We start from the raw sequence: 18,509 nt of genomic DNA, 5'->3' as shown, positions 1-18,509 counted from the left end.
AAAACCTTCAGAAAACAATCAACTGTCGCCCTGTACTTGGTTAAAGCATCTATCCCGACAATACAATCAAAATCTGACAGTCCAAGTACAATACAGTCGAATTCTAACAAATTCCCCTCAAAACAAAGTTTACAGTTCCTGACTAGTCGGACAGAAACAATTCCTCCACCCAAAGGTGAAGTAACAGCTACTACAGTAGGCAACAATTCAGTTGGCAAAGCATGCAATAACACATATTTCTCAGAGATAAAGTAATGGGAAGCACCTGTATCTATCAAGACATGAGCAGAATGACCGAAAATCGAACATTTACCTGCTATGACATCGTCAGGTGCTGCCTGAGCCTGATCCTCTGTCAATGCAAAGACTCGTGCTTGCTGTCTCGGAGGCTGATTTGCACTAGAGCTACCTCCTTGTCTGTTCTGCTGTTGCTGGGGTTGGAAAGAGTGTACTGCAGACGACTGCCTCTCCGGCTGAGCTGCAGGTCTAGACGAACTCCCACTCTGAGCTCTATCTCTATTACGTTGAGGGCACACTTTAGAGAAGTGTCCCGGTTGCTGACATGTGTTACAATTGCCGAAGACTCCCACACACTGATCCGGTGAGTTTCTTCCTCCACACTTGCTGCAGTACAAGGATGATGACCCAGAACTCGGTCCTGAACCGAATTGCTTCGAACCACTGGAACTGGACGAACTGTTCCCCTGTCTCTTGAACTGTTTACCTCTTGCCTTGTACTGATCCTTTCTGTTTCCCCCACTGTTTCCAACTTCATACCTCTGCTGCTGGTTCTGATGTTGAGGTGGCTGATTCTGGTACTGAGATGGTTGGTTCTGATACTGCCTCTGCTGCTGAGGTGCCCCCTGATTACCTCTTTGCCTCCACAAGCCTGCTTCTGCTCCCTTTGCGTAATTCATGGCATCCGCAAAGTTGCTAGGCCTGTTGGTGTTAACCAACGTGAAGACATCGGGGTTCAACCCGTTGATGAACTGATCTGCCTTAGCTTCTTCATCTCCGGCAATTAGCGGTGCAAAACGCAACAGACTATCGAACTTAGCCACGTACTCTTCAATGTTCAGATTCCCTTGCCTCAGATTTGCAAACTCTGCTCCCTTATCCTTACGATACGAGATAGGGAAAAACCGCTTATAAAACTCAGATTTAAAAAGAGTCCAAGTAACCTCTGTACCTCTACTCTCAATTGCTTTCTTTGTCATGATCCACCAGCTCTTAGCACCACCACGCAGCTGATGAATTACTAACCTGATTCGGCGGTCATCTGTGTAGTCAATGGAATCAAACAACTGATCCATATCATCCAACCAACTCTCACAGTCAACTGGATTTTCTAAACCCATCAACAATGGCGGATTGAACGACTGAAACCTCTTCAACAAGGTTTCCATAGGAGTCGCTGAAGCATCCAACTGATCAACCTCAGTGCTAGCTTGCTCGGTCGCAGGGATAACTGGTGGTGTGTTTCTGTTTATCACTCGACGAGGACCCATCTGATAATCAAAGGTTAGCACACGAGATATCTCAATTGCTACCGTCAGTGCCCTTACAACCGCTTGGAATACCGAATACCAGTCGAGAACAGAAACAGTTATATCTCAAGTAGATCATTCTTTATTAATTTAAATCACACAACCATGTAATTCAAATAATGCTCAAACAATAAAGCATGCTCGCATGGAATTAAGTACACAATTAAATAATTCAAACACATGCGAGGAGTCATTGCACACAGACTCAATCTACCCCGCTCACTCTAGTTCGACCAAGAATCTTAACGCTCTGATACCACTTAATGTGAGACCTCGATTCTAATCATCTAATCTCAGAATAAACAATAATTACGCATACAAGATCTAAGATTAAAAGAAAAGTTTTTTTTTTTTTTTTTACACAGGGTGACGCGCGGGCGCGCATACAAACCTGCCCGGGCCTCCGAGAAAGGGAGCAGAACGCGCGGGCGCTCCTCACCAGGCGCGGGCGCGCATGGCCTGCTGTTTTAGCTCAAAATAAGGCTCCAAAAGTGCAATCCAACACCCGGAAAGGCTCCGACATGATCCAACTAACACTTTTTCAACAACGAAGTATTCAATTACAAGAAAGAGTAGAACATGCATTTTCTAAGTTTCAAAATCCAAAATACAAATCGAGTTCGAATACAAAACATATCAAGTTCGAGTTCTAACATGTTCCAATCTTAAACTAGATAAACATGCTAATTCGACTTCTAAACCGAGTCTCACTTCTACTACTTGCCCTCGAAGCTAACCATGCCTCTTCTGACTTGTTCCTGCCCCACCTGTTGCCAAGTACACATACAAAACAAAGCAACAGCCGGATAACCGGTGAGAAAGACATTCCCAGTAAAAGCAACATAACAAGTAATACAAGTAACAAACATGCTTTCAATACAATAACGAAATCAGTAACATCGTAATGAATGCATGTCTTTAAACAGGGATATTAAATCTGATAACGAGGGATTGCAGCTGTGCCTTTGGGATCCCGAGGGTAAGATCACGTAACAACTCACCGACTCTCCCAATCGAGGTGGTGTCACGTATCTCACTCCTCTAGACTTTGAGCAACTATAATGAGTATGCTAGCACCAGACGAAACGACTACGACCTGGGCCACTCAATCATAGTTCCCAAACATCTAAACAAAAAGGGCGGTTCTGCCCGCTGAAAACAAGATTGGCTCAAGATGAATGCATAACAGAAATATAAAACACATAAGCAAAACAATCAAACAAAACACAAGTTCCTCATGCTAGAACAAGTGTAGATGCAAGTACGTGATTTCAAAAGGGAAAACTCGAGAACCACAGTCCCGAGTATGCTATCCCGCTGCGATGACTGCTTTTACCTTTCAATGCAGTAGCTCCAACTCTGGATAAGCTACAAAAGAGATTGTATAAACAACTACACAATCTAACAACAACAAGGCAACGGTTCAAGGAAAACTCTTTATACCGTTCTTCGTCCAACTCTCGACGAACAATGCTGCTAACACAGGGCTCGACAAACTCCAACGAATCTGTAAGAATTCAAGAGTTGATCAACAACCACGATCACTCACACACCAAGACTTCAATCAATACAAAAACGATTCGAAAACCCAAAACTCAAACCGACGGCATAACGGCTATAAACTGAACAAACCGGAAATGCAGACAGCAGTTCAATACCGATATCAACTCATATCAATGCCCAAAACAACAATAACAAAGCAAACCCACCAATCTAAAAATCCACATTTTCGAAAATGGCTTCCAAAAATCATAACAAATCCGAACGTCGCTCTAATTCAAAATCGACAGATAATAAACGATCAGAACTCTGTCTAGAACAACATACTCGAATCTCGAACGATTCTAACAACATCCAAAAACTAGAATGTATCCGATCGTAGAAGAACTTACAATATAACAGAGCTCTCACTGCAGTGATCGATAATCTGCCTTCAGAAATAAATTCCAACGGCCGGATCGAGCTCGAGATGAAATTTGGAAGCTTGAAGAATCGATTTCTTCAACAATGGAGGAGGGAGGCATGAATAGGAAGGTGATGGAGAAGAGAATGGGTCCAAAAGCCTTATAAATATCTATAAAAACCGATAATTGCGTTTTAGTCCCTGAAAAATCCAATTTTTGCAAAAAGGACCCTGATCAAAATCAAACCGGCTCGAGAACTCTGTAATCTCTGATTAACTCAAATAAATTCAATTAATATAAAAATGGGGCGTTACAACAATACAGTCGAACTTCAACAAATTTCCCTCAAAAAAGAGCTCACAGTTCTTGACTAATCTGACAGAAACAATTCCTCCACCCAAAGGTGAAATAAGAGCTACTACAGTAGGCAACAACTCAGTTTTCAAAGCATGCATCAACACAAATTTTTCAGAGATAAAAGAATGAGAAGCACCTGTATCTATCGATACATGAGCAGAATAACCGAAAATCAAACAGTTACCTGCTATAACATCGTTCAGTGCTGCCTGAGCCTGATCCTCTATCAAAGCAAAGACTCATGCCTGCTGTCTCGGAGGCTGGTTCGCATTCGGGTTACCTCTCTATCTGTTCTGCTGCTGAGGCTGGAAGAAGTGAACTGTCGAATACTGTCTCTCAGGCTGAGCTGTAGGTCTAGATGAACTCCCACTCTGAGCTCGATCTCTACTACGTTGAGGGCACACCTTAGAAAAGTGTCCTGGTTGCTGACAGGTATTGCAGTTCCCAAAGACTCCTACACATTGATCTGGGGAGTGTCTACCTCCAAATTTGTTGCAGAACAAAGATGAAGATCCAGAACTCTGTCCTGAACCAAACTGCTTGGAACCACTGAAACTAGAAGAGTTGTTCCCCTTCTTCTTGAACTGTTTCTCTCTTGCTTTGTAATGATCCTTCCTATTACCGCTACTGCTTCCTCCTTCGTACCTCTGTGGTTGGTTCTGATACTTTGATGGCTGATTATGATACTGATATGATTGGTTCTGAGACAGTCTCTGCTGCTGAGGTACCATCTTATTTCCCCTCTGTCTCCACATACCTGCTTAAGCTCCCTTTGCATGATTCATGGCATCCGCAAATTTATCAGGCCTAGCAGTGTTTACCAACGTGAAGATGTCGGGGTTCAACCCATTAATGAACTGGTCGGCTTTGGCTTCTTCATTGTCGGCGATATGCGGTGCAAAATGTAACAGACTATCGAATTTGGCAACATACTCTTCAATGTTCAAGTTCCCTTGCCTCAGATTAGCAAACTCGGCTCCCTTATCTTTTCGGTACGAAATAGGGAAAAACCTCTTATAAAACTCAGATTTTAAAAGAGTCCAATTAACAACTGTACCTCGATTCTCCATGGATCTCTTCGTCGTGATCCACCAGTTCTTAGCAACACCTCTGTTAGAACCTAATGGGGGGGAATTTAGGTTCTATTGGCAACTTTAGCAATTTAAAGCAATTATGATAATACGCAAGCGGAAGACTTGAAGCAATTAATAATAAGTGCGGTAAATAAATACGTAATGTAAATAAAGCAGTAAAAGGGATAAGAGATGTTTATGAAAGTTCGACGATAAATCGTTTACGTCTCCCCTTCTTGGTTAAGATCGATTAACCAAGGATCCACTAGCACTTCAACGTCTTGACCTTGATGGCTCCAATGATAGCCATACAACTCAACACGATCACCGTGCCAATACAACTCGATACTCTTGGCCTTAAGGGCTCCAAGGATAGCCACAACACGATTGTAAGTTGTAACACACTTGGCTTCACACACAAGTGTTTACAATAATCGAACAACCAACTCACGAATGAACTTATACAAACAACCCTCGATTTTGAATATATATCACACAAATATTTCTTGAATTTTTTAAGGAGAGGATCTTGCTTTCAAAGAGAGATGAGAGTGAATTGGTGTGTTGAAATGGATTCAAATGGCATGTATTTATAGTTGCAAATCCGAACGGGTTCGGAGCCTCCGAACGGGTCTTCGGGTCGTCCGAACGTTGTCTGATTCAAGTTCAAATTTATGCGGCTGATGAATTGTTCGGGTGGTCCGAAGTCATCTTCGGGTCGTCCGAACGGCTGCATTAAATTCATTCCGGCAAATTTCTTCCGACAAAATTTTCAGTGGCCGTAAAGTAGTTCGGGTCCTCCGAACTTGTCTTCGCTGCCGTGATCGCTAAAAATACCTTCAGAAATAAATTCCAACGGACGGATCGAGCTCGGACTGAAATCCCAAAGCTTGAAATCTCAATGGGGCGCTTCAATGGAGGGAACTCTGCTAGGGGAAGGAGAAGAAGACTAAGTCTCATAAGAAAAGTCAAGGAATATATATTAAAACTCAAATTTGCACTTTACTCCCTGAAATTTTCAAAATTTTCAAAATAGGTCATGATCAAAATCAAGTCGGCTCTTGAACTCTGTAATCTCCGATTAACTCAAATAAGCTCAATTAAGATAAAATCGGGGCGTTACATGACATCTTTTGAACTCTTCTTTCTTTCAAACTTCTTCTTTCCTTTTTATGTCGATCTTTTCTCATCCTTATTTGGTTTAGGACAATCTGCTATAAATTGTCATGTATTTCCACAGTTGAAGCATGCCCTTGGTTCTCCATTTGCATCTTTCTTTTGAAAATTTCTTCTATAGGATCCTTCTTGATTTTTTCTGATGAACTTTCCAAACTTTTTCACAAATAGTGACATAGCATCACTACTTAGCTGTTCTGCAGTTCTCTATGGTTGAGTAGGTGACTCTACTTTGACTGCAGCTAAGGCTTCGATTAGTTAAGAAGTAGAGTGATCTTCTTCTCGAGTTTTCAATTCAAACTCATAAGCTTTTAGATCAGCAATTAACTCATGCAGTTCTAATTTGTTCAAATCTTTTGATTCCCTCATTGCCATTGTTTTTACATCCCATTCTTTGGGAAGATCTCGAATAACTTTCAAAATGATTTGTCTGTTGGGATAGGTTTTTCCCAGAGCATTGAGTTCAATCACAATGCTACTGACTCTTTCATCAAACTCTGCCATAGATTCTCCTGGTTTCATCTTGATGTTGTCAAACTTTTGAGTAGCCACAGACAGTTTATTCTCTTTTGTCTGTTTATTTTCTTCGCAAAGTTGAATCAATTTTTCCCAAAAAATTTTTCCTGTTTTGCACATCTTGATCTTGCTGAAAGTATTTTTTTCAAGGGTTTTATACAGAATATCCTTGGCAAAATTGTCAAGATTTGATTTCTTCTTATCTTCAGCAGTCCATTCCATCCTTGGTTTCTCGATGTATTGTGGTCTACCACTAGAGATAGACATGGCAGTGTTCACTTTGGTGATGGTGAGAGGTCCATCAGTAATGACAAACCACATATCATCATCCAAAGCTGATAGATGAGCTTGCATGCGAATTTTCTAATCATCAAAGTCTTCTTTGGAGAACATAAGAATCTTGCTGAAAGAAGACATCTTGGTAAAGTGTTCAGAGTCAAGATAAAAACCTCTCTGATGCCACTTGTTAGAATCGGTTTAGAGTGTATAGGGGGGGTGAATACACTCAAAAACAAAATTAAATGAGAAGGGGTTGAATTCAATCGGTTTAGTGATTGAACTCTATGTTTATTTTGGTGTCTAATGTAATTTGACAAACAAAGTATGTGCAAAAATATGTCAAGTTACATATTTGAACACTTATAACAAAGCAGTTTATGCAAGATAGAAAGTAATTAGGTAAACTGATAAGAGACACAAGGATATGTTTATGGATGTTCGAAGATTTCAATCACTCCTATGTCACCCCTTCTTCCACCTCAAAATGATATCACTAGAAGACTTTGAATTTTACAAGCAATGTACAAAACCCCGATCCGGTTTAGGACTTATACACTGCCTAAACAAGAACTTTTAGTTACAACTCAGTTTCAGTACTAGACTGATAAAATGAAGATATTTACAACTCGATTGACTTAGCACAAAAAATTGATCCTTCAATGATCAGAGTAACAGTTGAGCGTTTGTGCTTCGAGTTCTTTGATCGATTTACAAGCTTTTGAGACTTTGAATATTCACGCAGTAAACAATGTTGGCAAAAGTTCCAGATGGCCTCTTCAATCGATCGAGATCCCTATTTAACTCTTTGGATGCTAACGGTAATAAATTCAAAATGGATCTTTAGATAGAATTTTGAATTATTTCCGTTGCATTTGTCACTTTCAAGAACAATTTCAGAAGCCGACAATTCCCTTTGGATCACGGCACTAACTTTTGTGGATGTGTCAGAGTACGAAAAACTCTATCCAAAAGATCGCGAGGGTAAAGCGTCCTCGGTTTAGTTGACTTGATCATTCTTCAGTCGAGGTCATGCACGAGACAGTTTAGCGCTTATTTCTTCATGTAGTAGTTTCAGTTTGGGCTTTAGTATTTCAGTTTAGTCCAGATCAGTTTTGTCTTCAGTTTAGTATTGTAAACACCTAAACTTAATTTCTCAATAGATAATATATCAATTTTCGGTTCAAATTTGAAATTTAATTGATGTTATCACTAGTTTTTAATTTCAGTTAATTTATTTTGTCATATATATCTAATGTGATCACTATTCTTAAATTGTAGTTAATTTTGTTGTGTTCATATATAGATATATATAATATAATATTTAATATGTATGAGAAAATTTGTATAAATGTAATATATGATAATGTACCAATTTTCGGTTCAAATATTGAAATTGATTGGATGTAATCAGTATTTTAAAATTTCAATTAATTTTTTTGTCCATATATGTAAAAATTTCTGCAAATCATATATATATATATATATATATATATATATATATATATATATATATATATATATATATATATAATTTACCAATTTTTTGTTTAAATATTTAAATTTGATCGGATGATATTAATAATTTTTAATTTCTGTTAATTTTTTGGTTCGATGTATATGTGTAAATTTCGATAAATACTGACAATGTACCAATTTTCGATTCCAAATTTCAAATTTGATCTGATGTTATTGCTACTTTTTAATTTCAGTTAAATTTTTGTGTCTATATATTTGTTAAAAATTTCATAAATGCTATATATAATTTTGTACCAATTTTTTTGTTCAAATTTTAAATTTGATAGAATATTATCAATACTTTTTAATTTCATTTAATTTTTTTGTTTTGTGTATATGTGAAAATTTCCATTAATGTTATCTTATAATGTACCATTTTTTTTTTTCAAAATTTAAAATTTAATAGAATGTTATTATTACTTCTTAATTTTCGTTATTTTTTGGTGCTGTAAAATTTTTTATAATTGATATATATGATAATATATCATTTTTTATCCAAAATTTGATCGGATATCAATATTTTTCAATTTTCGTTAATTTTTTTGTATCCATGAATATGTTAAAATTTGCATAAATACTATAAATGATACTTTAAGTTTTGCTTAACATAACCAATGTAATGACTCGACCCATCTCAAAATATATGTTGAACTTATATATATATATATATATATATATATATATATATATATACACCAATGTATCATTTTATTTAATTTATGTTATGATTTTGAGTGGGGTTACATTTATATATTCAGTTCTCACTACTCTTTATCATATTAAATAAATATAAGTGTTTTTTTAATATTATTACGTTTTCGAACTTTTAAAAGGGTGTCGTTAAGAATGTTTGGTATATTGACTATTCTTAAATCAATATTAAATGTATATTAATTAGAAACTCGATATAATTTTTTTAACATATTCTTAAAAATAATTAAAAATTTAAATTTATTAAAATACTAATACTCTGTGCATCGCACGAGGTGAAATACTAGTTTTTTTAAAACAAAACATTTAAGTCATGGGATCAAATTGATTATAGTTCAGCCAAAATTGAATTATTACTTTGATATATTATAAGAATTTTATCAATACATTGACTTTTCAAAAATCTCAGTCATCCTATAATTAATTTCTAGCTCCGCTCCCTGCATCTTCTGGCTAATTTACATCCTCAATGGTGAACCAATTCAAGGAAACTCGCCAAAAAATACTCAATCATATGGGGATATTTTACCATATTGTCTCGGGATTGTAATGAAGTGTTTGCAAAAAATTATACTTTTGTAGAAGTGATTAAATTTTTAGATTATAAAAAAGTTTAAAAAATCAAAAGTTGGTTGTGTTTGGAAACAAATGTGAAAATCTAAAAATTAAAGTTGGGTAGTGTTTGATAAATAAGTGATTAGATTGATTATAACATTGAACTTTTTATTAAAATCATTTTTGGAGAATCATAATCACCATATGACTAGATTTTGAATTTTAATTAAATTAAGCATAAGCTAACACATAATCTAGGTTTAAGAAACAGACATTGGGTGAGTGCACAAATATAAGTTCAATCAACTCCCAAATATTTAGATAGCGGGAATTGGTGCCCAATTGGCGCCAATTGGATCATAAAAGCGTTGCAGATGGATTTTTACAAACTTTTATACAATCTTACAGATTTTTAAAGATTTTCATAAAATCTTGTAGATTTGTTTTCATGACTTTTATTGACATTTATAAACTTTTTTTAGAACCTTATGAATTTTTTAATTCATGATTTTGATTTTTTTTTTATTTCTTAGAATTATTAATCGAATGTCAATAACATCTATTTATATTTCTTCAAAATACTTTAATCTATCAATAGTAAATAATTTTTACTTATTGATAAGTAGTATTACTTTATTGTAATTATGAAATTAATATAACTCTATAAAATTTGAATATATTTAAAGTGAATAAATATATATGTATATACATATGTATTTTAAAGTGAATAAAATCACTATCAAAATTTTTGAATTATAATAAAAATTAATCTACAGATTAAAAAAAAAGTATAGAAAATAATTAAAACATCAAATTTTATATAATAAATAATGAATTAATCATAAAATATAATTATTGTTATTTTCAATTTATGATCAATAAAATATTATAATTTTTTGTCCTGTATTATAATATTTATTTAAAAACTTTAATAAATATGCATTTTTTATTTTATTTTAGAAATAGAAAATTATGTTTGTATATATATTATTTTTAATATAATAATTATGTATGAGACTAGTAGTAGTATATAGACTATTTTAATAGAAATAAAAAAAAAGTGTGTGAGTTTGAACTAGGGGTGACAAAAATTTTCGAAATTTCGACCCTTCCCGAATCTCATCTCATTCTCGTCCCGAAAAAATCCCAACCTGAAATTTTCACGACCCGAACATTCGGGATTTTTTCCACCCCGATTAATATCGGAAGCGGGATCGGAAATAAAACCTTATCCCGAAGGGATTCCCGACCCGTCCCGAAATAATATAAATAATATGTTTTATTAATAACTTTATTAATATAATAAGCTAAATATTATTAGTTTTCAACTCATATAACACTTAATTGTGGACTTAATTCGCATAATTTTTATTGTTGACACGATCAAAATGTAAAATCACGAAATGCCATTTTATTTTTGTGTATTTTTTTAAAAAATTAAATTAATTCATATTTATAATTATCTAATTAGAACAAATATGTAGAACAAGACTCAAGAAATTAATTTGACAATCTATTTAACAAAATTTATTTAGTAATTGTATCCGAACATTTTATTAATAATTATCCGATACATTTTTTCTCTTAACAAAACTTTGAAACATTATCAAGAATATTTTAATATTATATGTTTTAAGTTGAATATTTATTTTTATTTATAAATAAAAGTTTCTAAATAGTATATTTAATAGTGCAAATTGCTCAAAAATCCCCAATGCAAACATGTTTTGCTCTGCACTCCCTAGCCACTTTTTTGTACCACAAGTTTTGTTAATTTGTACCACATCTTGTATGGTTTTGTACCACATATTGTATTGTTTTGTACCACATTTTATGACTAGGGACCCCAAAGCAAAATATGTTTGCATTTGGGGATTTTTTAACAAATTGCCCTATTTAATAAAATTATCACATTTTTTTTGAACGAAATCTTGAACATGAAAAAAAAATTCGGAATTTTTCAGGAGAAAAAAAAAAGTTTCCCGATTCTTTTCGGGGCGGGAGTTGGGTAGGGGGTTTACGGGACGGGTCCCGACCCTATTACACCCCTAGTTTGAACTTTGAATTAAATGTCAATCCAAATCTTTAGGTTGAACCAAAAACAATTATTGACTTTTTATTGTTGTACTTTAGACTTTAATTATGGTACTTAATAGAATTTCACGGAGTTTTTAAAACTCTATTGACATTTAGAATACTTATAGACTACAATAGAGTTTTTAAAAGTCAAGTTTGAATACTACATGAATTTTTAAAACTCATCTTGAATATCACTAAACTTTTATGAAATATATAAAAGTCTATAGATTGAATACCTCTAAAATTTTAAACTCCTTAAAAGTCGTTAAAAGTCTAAACCAATACACCCCCTACCAGGATAGATCTAAAGATTTGATAGATTGGGTTCACTCTTTCTTGGGAAGCTTATCGACAAAATGGTAAGGCTTGCTCCACCAGATCATAGAGGACAAAGACAATGGTATATTTTTGGACTCCACCAGCCCCGAATAAGTTGAGGTTAGATGTGGACGTTGGGTTCGATGGAGATAGAAACATGTTCAATGTTGGGACGGTGATTATAGATGCTAGGTATAGTTAGGGGTGATTCACCTTGTGTTATATGTCATCCCGAAACGGTAAAATGCACAAAGTTAAGCGTCATTAGACACAGTATGGAGTTTTGCTTGAAAGTTGGTATTAAAGAAGTTTGGGTTTTCTCATATTCGTTATAAGCTACAGAGTCCATCAATGATCCCATGGTAGACTTGGGTCCAACTGGAGTGCTAAATGCTAACTATGAATATTTATAATATGCTGATCAGATGCATTCAATTCCGTACATCTTACGGCAAACCGAGTGGCTCATCGACTGGCACGACCGCCGAGTCTTCTTCATTTGTCAAATGGTGTAATGGCGAAATACCATCTTTAATAAGTATTGTAAATTATGTAATGTAATTGATTTATTTTATTATTATTATTATTATTTTAAAAAAATATTTGGCGCCAAAGTGCGTGCAACAACATATTTGTAGTTGGGCAAGCAATTAGAGGAATAATTGTTCACAGTTCCAAACATAGGCTGAAGCAACAAAAAAGTAGGGGTAAGATTGTATGTTATAGCTGTACGATTTTAATATGCGATTCATCTATAAGAAAGTTGTGCCAGAGCGTTCTCACTTCTCACAGACTCGAACCAACTAGGCTCACCTCTTTTGGATTCAAACTTAGATCAAAATCCGTGCAACTCGTTCATGCACTCTTCAAATCTATAGAATTTAAAATCCGTCCCTTCGAATTTTTAATCCATTTATCTATCGACTAATATGATGCATTTATTTAGTGTTTGAAAGAGCTTATAAGAATTACTTGTTTTTCCTTTACAAAATTTCAAAATTTGAAGAAAAACTTACAAATATTTCCTAAAATTTCTACCAAACACTACCTTACTACCTTAGTGACACATGGAATTTTAAATCCATAGATGTCAACTAATTTTACTATTTACAATGAAAATGAAAAAGAATATATCAAATCTTAAATATACATTTTACTAGTAACAAAATAGAATGAATTTCAAACAAGATCATATTCATTGAATTTGAAATTCTTCCTAATTAATAGGATGTTCTGTATAAACACAGGGAATCTTACACAACAAAAACACAAACACAACCCAGTAGATTTCTTTGTTTAAAAAAAATACTACTAATATTATTTGACAATATTCCTTATGCAAGATTAGATTTCATCTATGTTGCATGCTTGTTTTAATTGTTGAATTTGAAGAAAAAAAAAAACCCCCCCTTATATATAGCGCTCGGAAGTCCACCCATTTCATAGATTTCATGTTAATTAGTGACTATACAAAGTTCACCAACAATGATTTTATCCGAAATTCATTCTGTTAAATAACTAATAACATGTAAACACATGAGAGATAATTTCAAATTACATCTATTGTTTCAATATTAACACTAATATTCATGAAATTCGAATTCATACATGAATATTGAAAAGTAATACAACATTGTTCAATTTAAATATAAGGGGAAATACGGATTCAGGAGTAATTTTTTAAAAAATATATAGAATAATTATTTTTTCATGATATTTTACTCAATGTTTTCGCTTATACATATGTTGCGTTGACTCCATATAAAATATATATTAGAGACCGATTCCACCCCAATTATTAAACAAAGTTGAAAGCAGAGCACGAAAGAGGAAATTTTACAGCAAAATATAATCCTCAACAACAGACACAGAAATCAATATTTCAGAATATTTTAGGGGAAAGAGCATCGTCAAATCTTACAGATAAATATGGCATCCTCGGCAGTAGAGATCTAACTGAGTTGACCGCAGTCAGCGATCACCACAGGCTTCGAGGTCCTTCCACCACCAGATCCAACCTTCTCGATCGCCTTCACGACGTCGTATCCCTCCACAACCTGCCCAAACACCACGTGCTTACCGTCCAGCCACGACGTCTTTTCCGTGCAAATGAAGAACTGGGAACCGTTCGTCCCCGGTCCGGCGTTCGCCATGGACAGAACCCCCGGTCCGGTGTGCTTCTTCACGAAATTCTCGTCCGCAAACTTCGATCCGTAGATAGACTCCCCTCCGGTGCCGTTTCCGGCAGTGAAATCGCCTCCCTGACACATGAAGTTCGTGATCACGCGGTGGAATGACGAGCCCTTGTAGTGGAGCGGCTTTCCGGATCTTCCCTTGCCCTTCTCGCCGGTGCAGAGCGCGCGGAAATTCTCGGCCGTCTTGGGAACGACGTCGGCGTAGAGCTCCATGACGATCCGGCCGGCGGGCTGGCCGCCGACGGTCATGTCGAAGTAAACTCTAGGGTTCGGCATTTGCTCTGACCACAGAAGCTGTAAGAAAATCTTCAACGCTTGTGTGGATTAATTAGGGATTGGCGGTATATATTGTGGTAGCTATCCATGGGAGAGCGCATACTGGCCGTTGATGTTGAACACGTGTCCGCATCCTCGGAGGGGTACTTTTGGAAAAGTTCTGGAGCGGAAAGTAACCATGGTTGGGTTTCGGGTGGGTTTAGCTTTTTCTTTTTATTTATTTAAGAAGGAAAAGTTTTGGAATTGGGATCGTATTCTTTTTTTTTCTTTTTGCTTTTATATGATAATGATTTCCGATGGGGATCGGATTCATGTTGGATATGCTTTTTTGTTTTCGTTTCTTCGGTAAAAATTAACTTTCTTGCAATCGTATTGAAATATGGAATGCAATATTGTGTTAGTTATGTAAATGAGTGATTATTGTGTATATCTTTTGTAATCTGTTGAATTAAGAAATAATATCAAGAGGTTGATATTGAGAATATTGTCTCGATAATTGTATGTAGGAAAGAATGTATAAATGGTACTCGGTTTATTGTGAATAAAAAAATTCTTTTGATCTCAAAGTTATTTCATGCCATGTCTGACAAGAAAGAAAGCCACAAGCAGAAGAGTGCTGTGACGGAGAAAAGCACAACACCATATCATCTCTCGGCTAATGATAGTCCGGAAAACATTATCACGCAAGTACAGCTGCGAGGCGAGAATTATAATGAATGGGCGCGAGCCATGAGGACAGCTCTACGTGCCAAGAAAATTTGGCTTCATTGCGGTTCAATTAAGCATACGTCAGATGATTCTACTGAACAAGAAGATTGGTGGACGGTGAACTCCATGCTGGTGTCATGGATTCTGAACACCATTGAACCAGTTTTACGTTCGACTATAACTTACCAAGAAATTGCGAAGGAACTGTGGGACGACATCAAAGAACGTCTCTCGGTTGGGAATGGACCACGGATTCAACAACTCAAATATGAGTTGATTGAATGTAAGCAACAAGGCCTGACCATCATGAACTACTAAGGAAAATTGAAGATGATATGGGAAGACTTGGGTAATTACGAGCAGTACCCAGTGTGTCGATGTGGAGGATGCAAATGTGATATTGGCCCAAAATTGGACAAGAAACGTGTAATGCCCCGATTTTATCTTAACTGAGCTTATTTGAGATAATTAGAGTTTCCAGAGTTAAAAAGCCGACTTTTTATTGATCGGGGTCTATTTTGCGAATTTTGAAAATTTCAGGGACTAAAGTGCAAATTTGAGTTTTTATATATTATCTACTCTAGTTGACTAGTCTCCTTCACATCATCATCTTCCCCAACTCGTTATCCTCCATTGAAGCCGCCTCTTTGAGCTTTCAAGCTTAGGGATTTCAATCTGAGCTCGATCCCGCCGTTAGAAATTATTTTTGAAGGTAGTTTAGCGATCACTGCAGCGAGAGCTTCGTTATATCGTAAGTTTTTCTATGATCAGATACATTTTAGTTTTCAGATATTGTTAGAATCGTTCGAGATTCGAGTATGTTGTTCTTAACAGAGTTCTGATCGTTTATTATCTGTCAGTTTTGAAATAGAGCGATGTTCGGAATTGTTATGATTTTTGGAAGCCTATTTTCGAAAATGAGATTTTGAGATGTGTTGGAATTGCCTTGTTATTGTTGTATTAGCATTGATATGAGTTGATATCGATATTGAACTGTTGTCTGCATTTTCGGTTTGTTCAGTTTATAGCCGTTATGCCGCCGGTTTAAGTTTTTGGGATTTCGAACCATTTTTGAGTTGTTGAACTTTGGCTTGTGAGCTAATCGTCGTTGTTGATCTTCGTTGCCCTCGTACAGATTCGTTTGAAGTTTGTCGAGCCCTGTATTGACAGCATTTGGTCGTCAAGAATTGGACGAAGAACGGTAAAGAGATTTTCTTGAGCCGTTGTTGTTGTTTAGGTTGTATAGTTTTTGATACAATCTTTTGTTGTAGCTTTTCTAGAGTTGGAGCTATTGCATTGAAAGGTAAAAGCAGTCATCGTTAGCGGGATAGCATACTCGGGACAGTTGGTTCTCGAGTTTCCCTTAAAATCACATACTTGCATCAATACTTGTTCTAGCATGAGAAACTCGTATTTTGTTGATTGATTGAGCTCTTGTTATGTGTCTTATGTTTTATGTTTTCTTATGAATTCATCTTGAGCCAACTTTGATTTCAGCGGGCAGAACAACCCTTGTTGTTTAGAGGTTTTGGGGGCTATACTGTGAGTGGACTGGGTGTAGAGGTTTACCTAGAGTTAGCGTACTCCTTATAGTCGCACCAAAGTCTAGGGGAGTGGGATACGTAGCACCACCTCGATTAGGAGAGTCGGTGAGTAGTTACGTGATCTTATCCTCGGGATCCCAAAAGCACAGCAACAATCCCTTGTTTATCAGAATTGATATCCCTATTTTAAAGACATGCATATCATCTGTTGATTTGATTATGTTGTCTTGAAAGCATGTTGTTATTATATTACATGTATTGCTTGTTATGTTGCTTTTACTGGGAATATCATTCTCACCGGAGTTATCCGGTTGTTGCTTTGTTTTGTATGTGTACTTGGCAACAAGAGGGGCAGGACCAAGTCAGCGAAGACCTAGTTAGCAACAAGAGGGAGAGCTAGTAGTGGGACTCGGTTTAGAAGTCGTGTCAGCATGTCTATCTAGTTTATGTTAGAACATGTTTAGATCTCGAACTTCGTTGTTTATGTTGTATCGATTATGCGAGCTTTATGGTTGCATGTTATATCCTTGTGCGTAGTTGATCAACTCCAGAACTTCATGTATTAATCGAAGAATTTGTGATTGTAATGCATGATTGTATTTTGAATGTATTGGACTTAAGTTTCTAGCAAGTTTTCTGTTGTTTTTGCTTCAGAACTGTCACCGCTCGATCGGTGAGATTTAACCGATCGAATGTAGTGACCCTTACCCGGATCACCTATTAAATAGAACTTAGACATGCAATTAACATAATTAAATAGATATCAGAATAAACTGCGGAAACATTACAAATACTACAATCCCAAGGCAAGGAATCTGTAAAAATCCAATTAGATTATACAACCATATCGAAAAGCTGTATCAATCCGATAACAATAGAAATAAAAACCTAAGCGAAGCTCCAGCTGACCAACCGCTGCCTAGCCCCTCCTGGAACCACCCGCCTCATCCAATCGCAAACCTGCCCCATGGAATAGGGTGTCCAGAAACAAAAAGTACGAGATGTAAGCATAAAACGCTCAGTACGATAGTATGAGTATACATGCATGCAAAGTGAACTCCCTATAACTCGAGGTCAAAGATCAGATAACAGAAACAGACCGGGCCCTGGTATGTAGCACGCTGTGCCGTCGCTGCAGGAGGTGGCTCCCATACCAATATACCAGTGGATATGCCGGACCCAAATCGATGGAAGTCCATCCACTAACAGGATAGGGTACAACCCTACTAATATACATCTCGAAGGAGATAGCTTAATATGCAGATGAATGCAACATAAATCAATGACATATAAATCATGCAGTCACATAATACATGCATACTCAGTCAGGATATCTCGAACAGTACTATCGTACCTAACACCGAAGTCTGAACTAAGCTAGAAGAAGAGAACCCCTAGCTGCCTTAGGTTCAAGTCCCAACCCGACCTGGTCTCAAGACTGACCCAACCTGACCTCTCCCTTCAAGCCCGACCTGAACTGCTCCTGGTCAAGCCCGACCTGAACTGCTCCTGGTCAAGCCCCGAGCTACTCCTTCCCAAACTCCCGAGCTACTCTTTCCCGAGCTCCCGAGCTACTCCTTGGTCCGAGTAGAACTAAGAAGTGAGATGAAATGGTGTAAAATGACCGAACCCTCGATTCCTATTTATAGAGGATGAGCCGGGACAGGTGTCAATCGAGTGCATGACACCTAGCAGGACACTAATATTTTTATAGCTCCAGCCACGTGTCCATTCCCGACCTGAATACCATGTGTTC

General features: G+C 36.3%; 2 protein-coding genes across 2 annotated transcripts; one reads left to right on the top strand and one right to left on the bottom strand.

The window, feature by feature from the left end:
* Positions 1-13,720: 13,720 nt before the first annotated feature.
* On the bottom strand, positions 13,721-14,551 carry LOC140894728 (peptidyl-prolyl cis-trans isomerase 1-like). The gene has a single exon (XM_073303325.1). The coding sequence runs from the start codon at positions 14,499-14,501 to the stop codon at positions 13,983-13,985; it is 519 nt and encodes a 172-aa protein (XP_073159426.1). The 5' UTR covers positions 14,502-14,551; the 3' UTR covers positions 13,721-13,982.
* Positions 14,552-15,080: 529 nt separating this feature from the next.
* On the top strand, positions 15,081-15,527 carry LOC140861045 (uncharacterized). Its single transcript, XM_073264051.1, has one exon. It carries the CDS (start codon positions 15,081-15,083, stop codon positions 15,525-15,527), a length of 447 nt encoding a protein of 148 aa, XP_073120152.1.
* Positions 15,528-18,509: the final 2,982 nt, after the last annotated feature.

This window comes from Henckelia pumila, chromosome 4, assembly GCF_033568475.1.
Source record: "Henckelia pumila isolate YLH828 chromosome 4, ASM3356847v2, whole genome shotgun sequence".
NCBI lineage: Eukaryota > Viridiplantae > Streptophyta > Magnoliopsida > Lamiales > Gesneriaceae > Henckelia > Henckelia pumila.
This window is presented reverse-complemented; position numbering and strand designations above follow the sequence as displayed.

Excerpts from the sequence above, each read along its gene's own strand:
- LOC140894728 (XM_073303325.1), bottom strand. The coding sequence starts at position 14,501 with ATGCCGAACCCTAGAGTTTACTTCGACATGACCGTCGGCGGCCAGCCC.
- LOC140861045 (XM_073264051.1), top strand. The coding sequence starts at position 15,081 with ATGTCTGACAAGAAAGAAAGCCACAAGCAGAAGAGTGCTGTGACGGAG.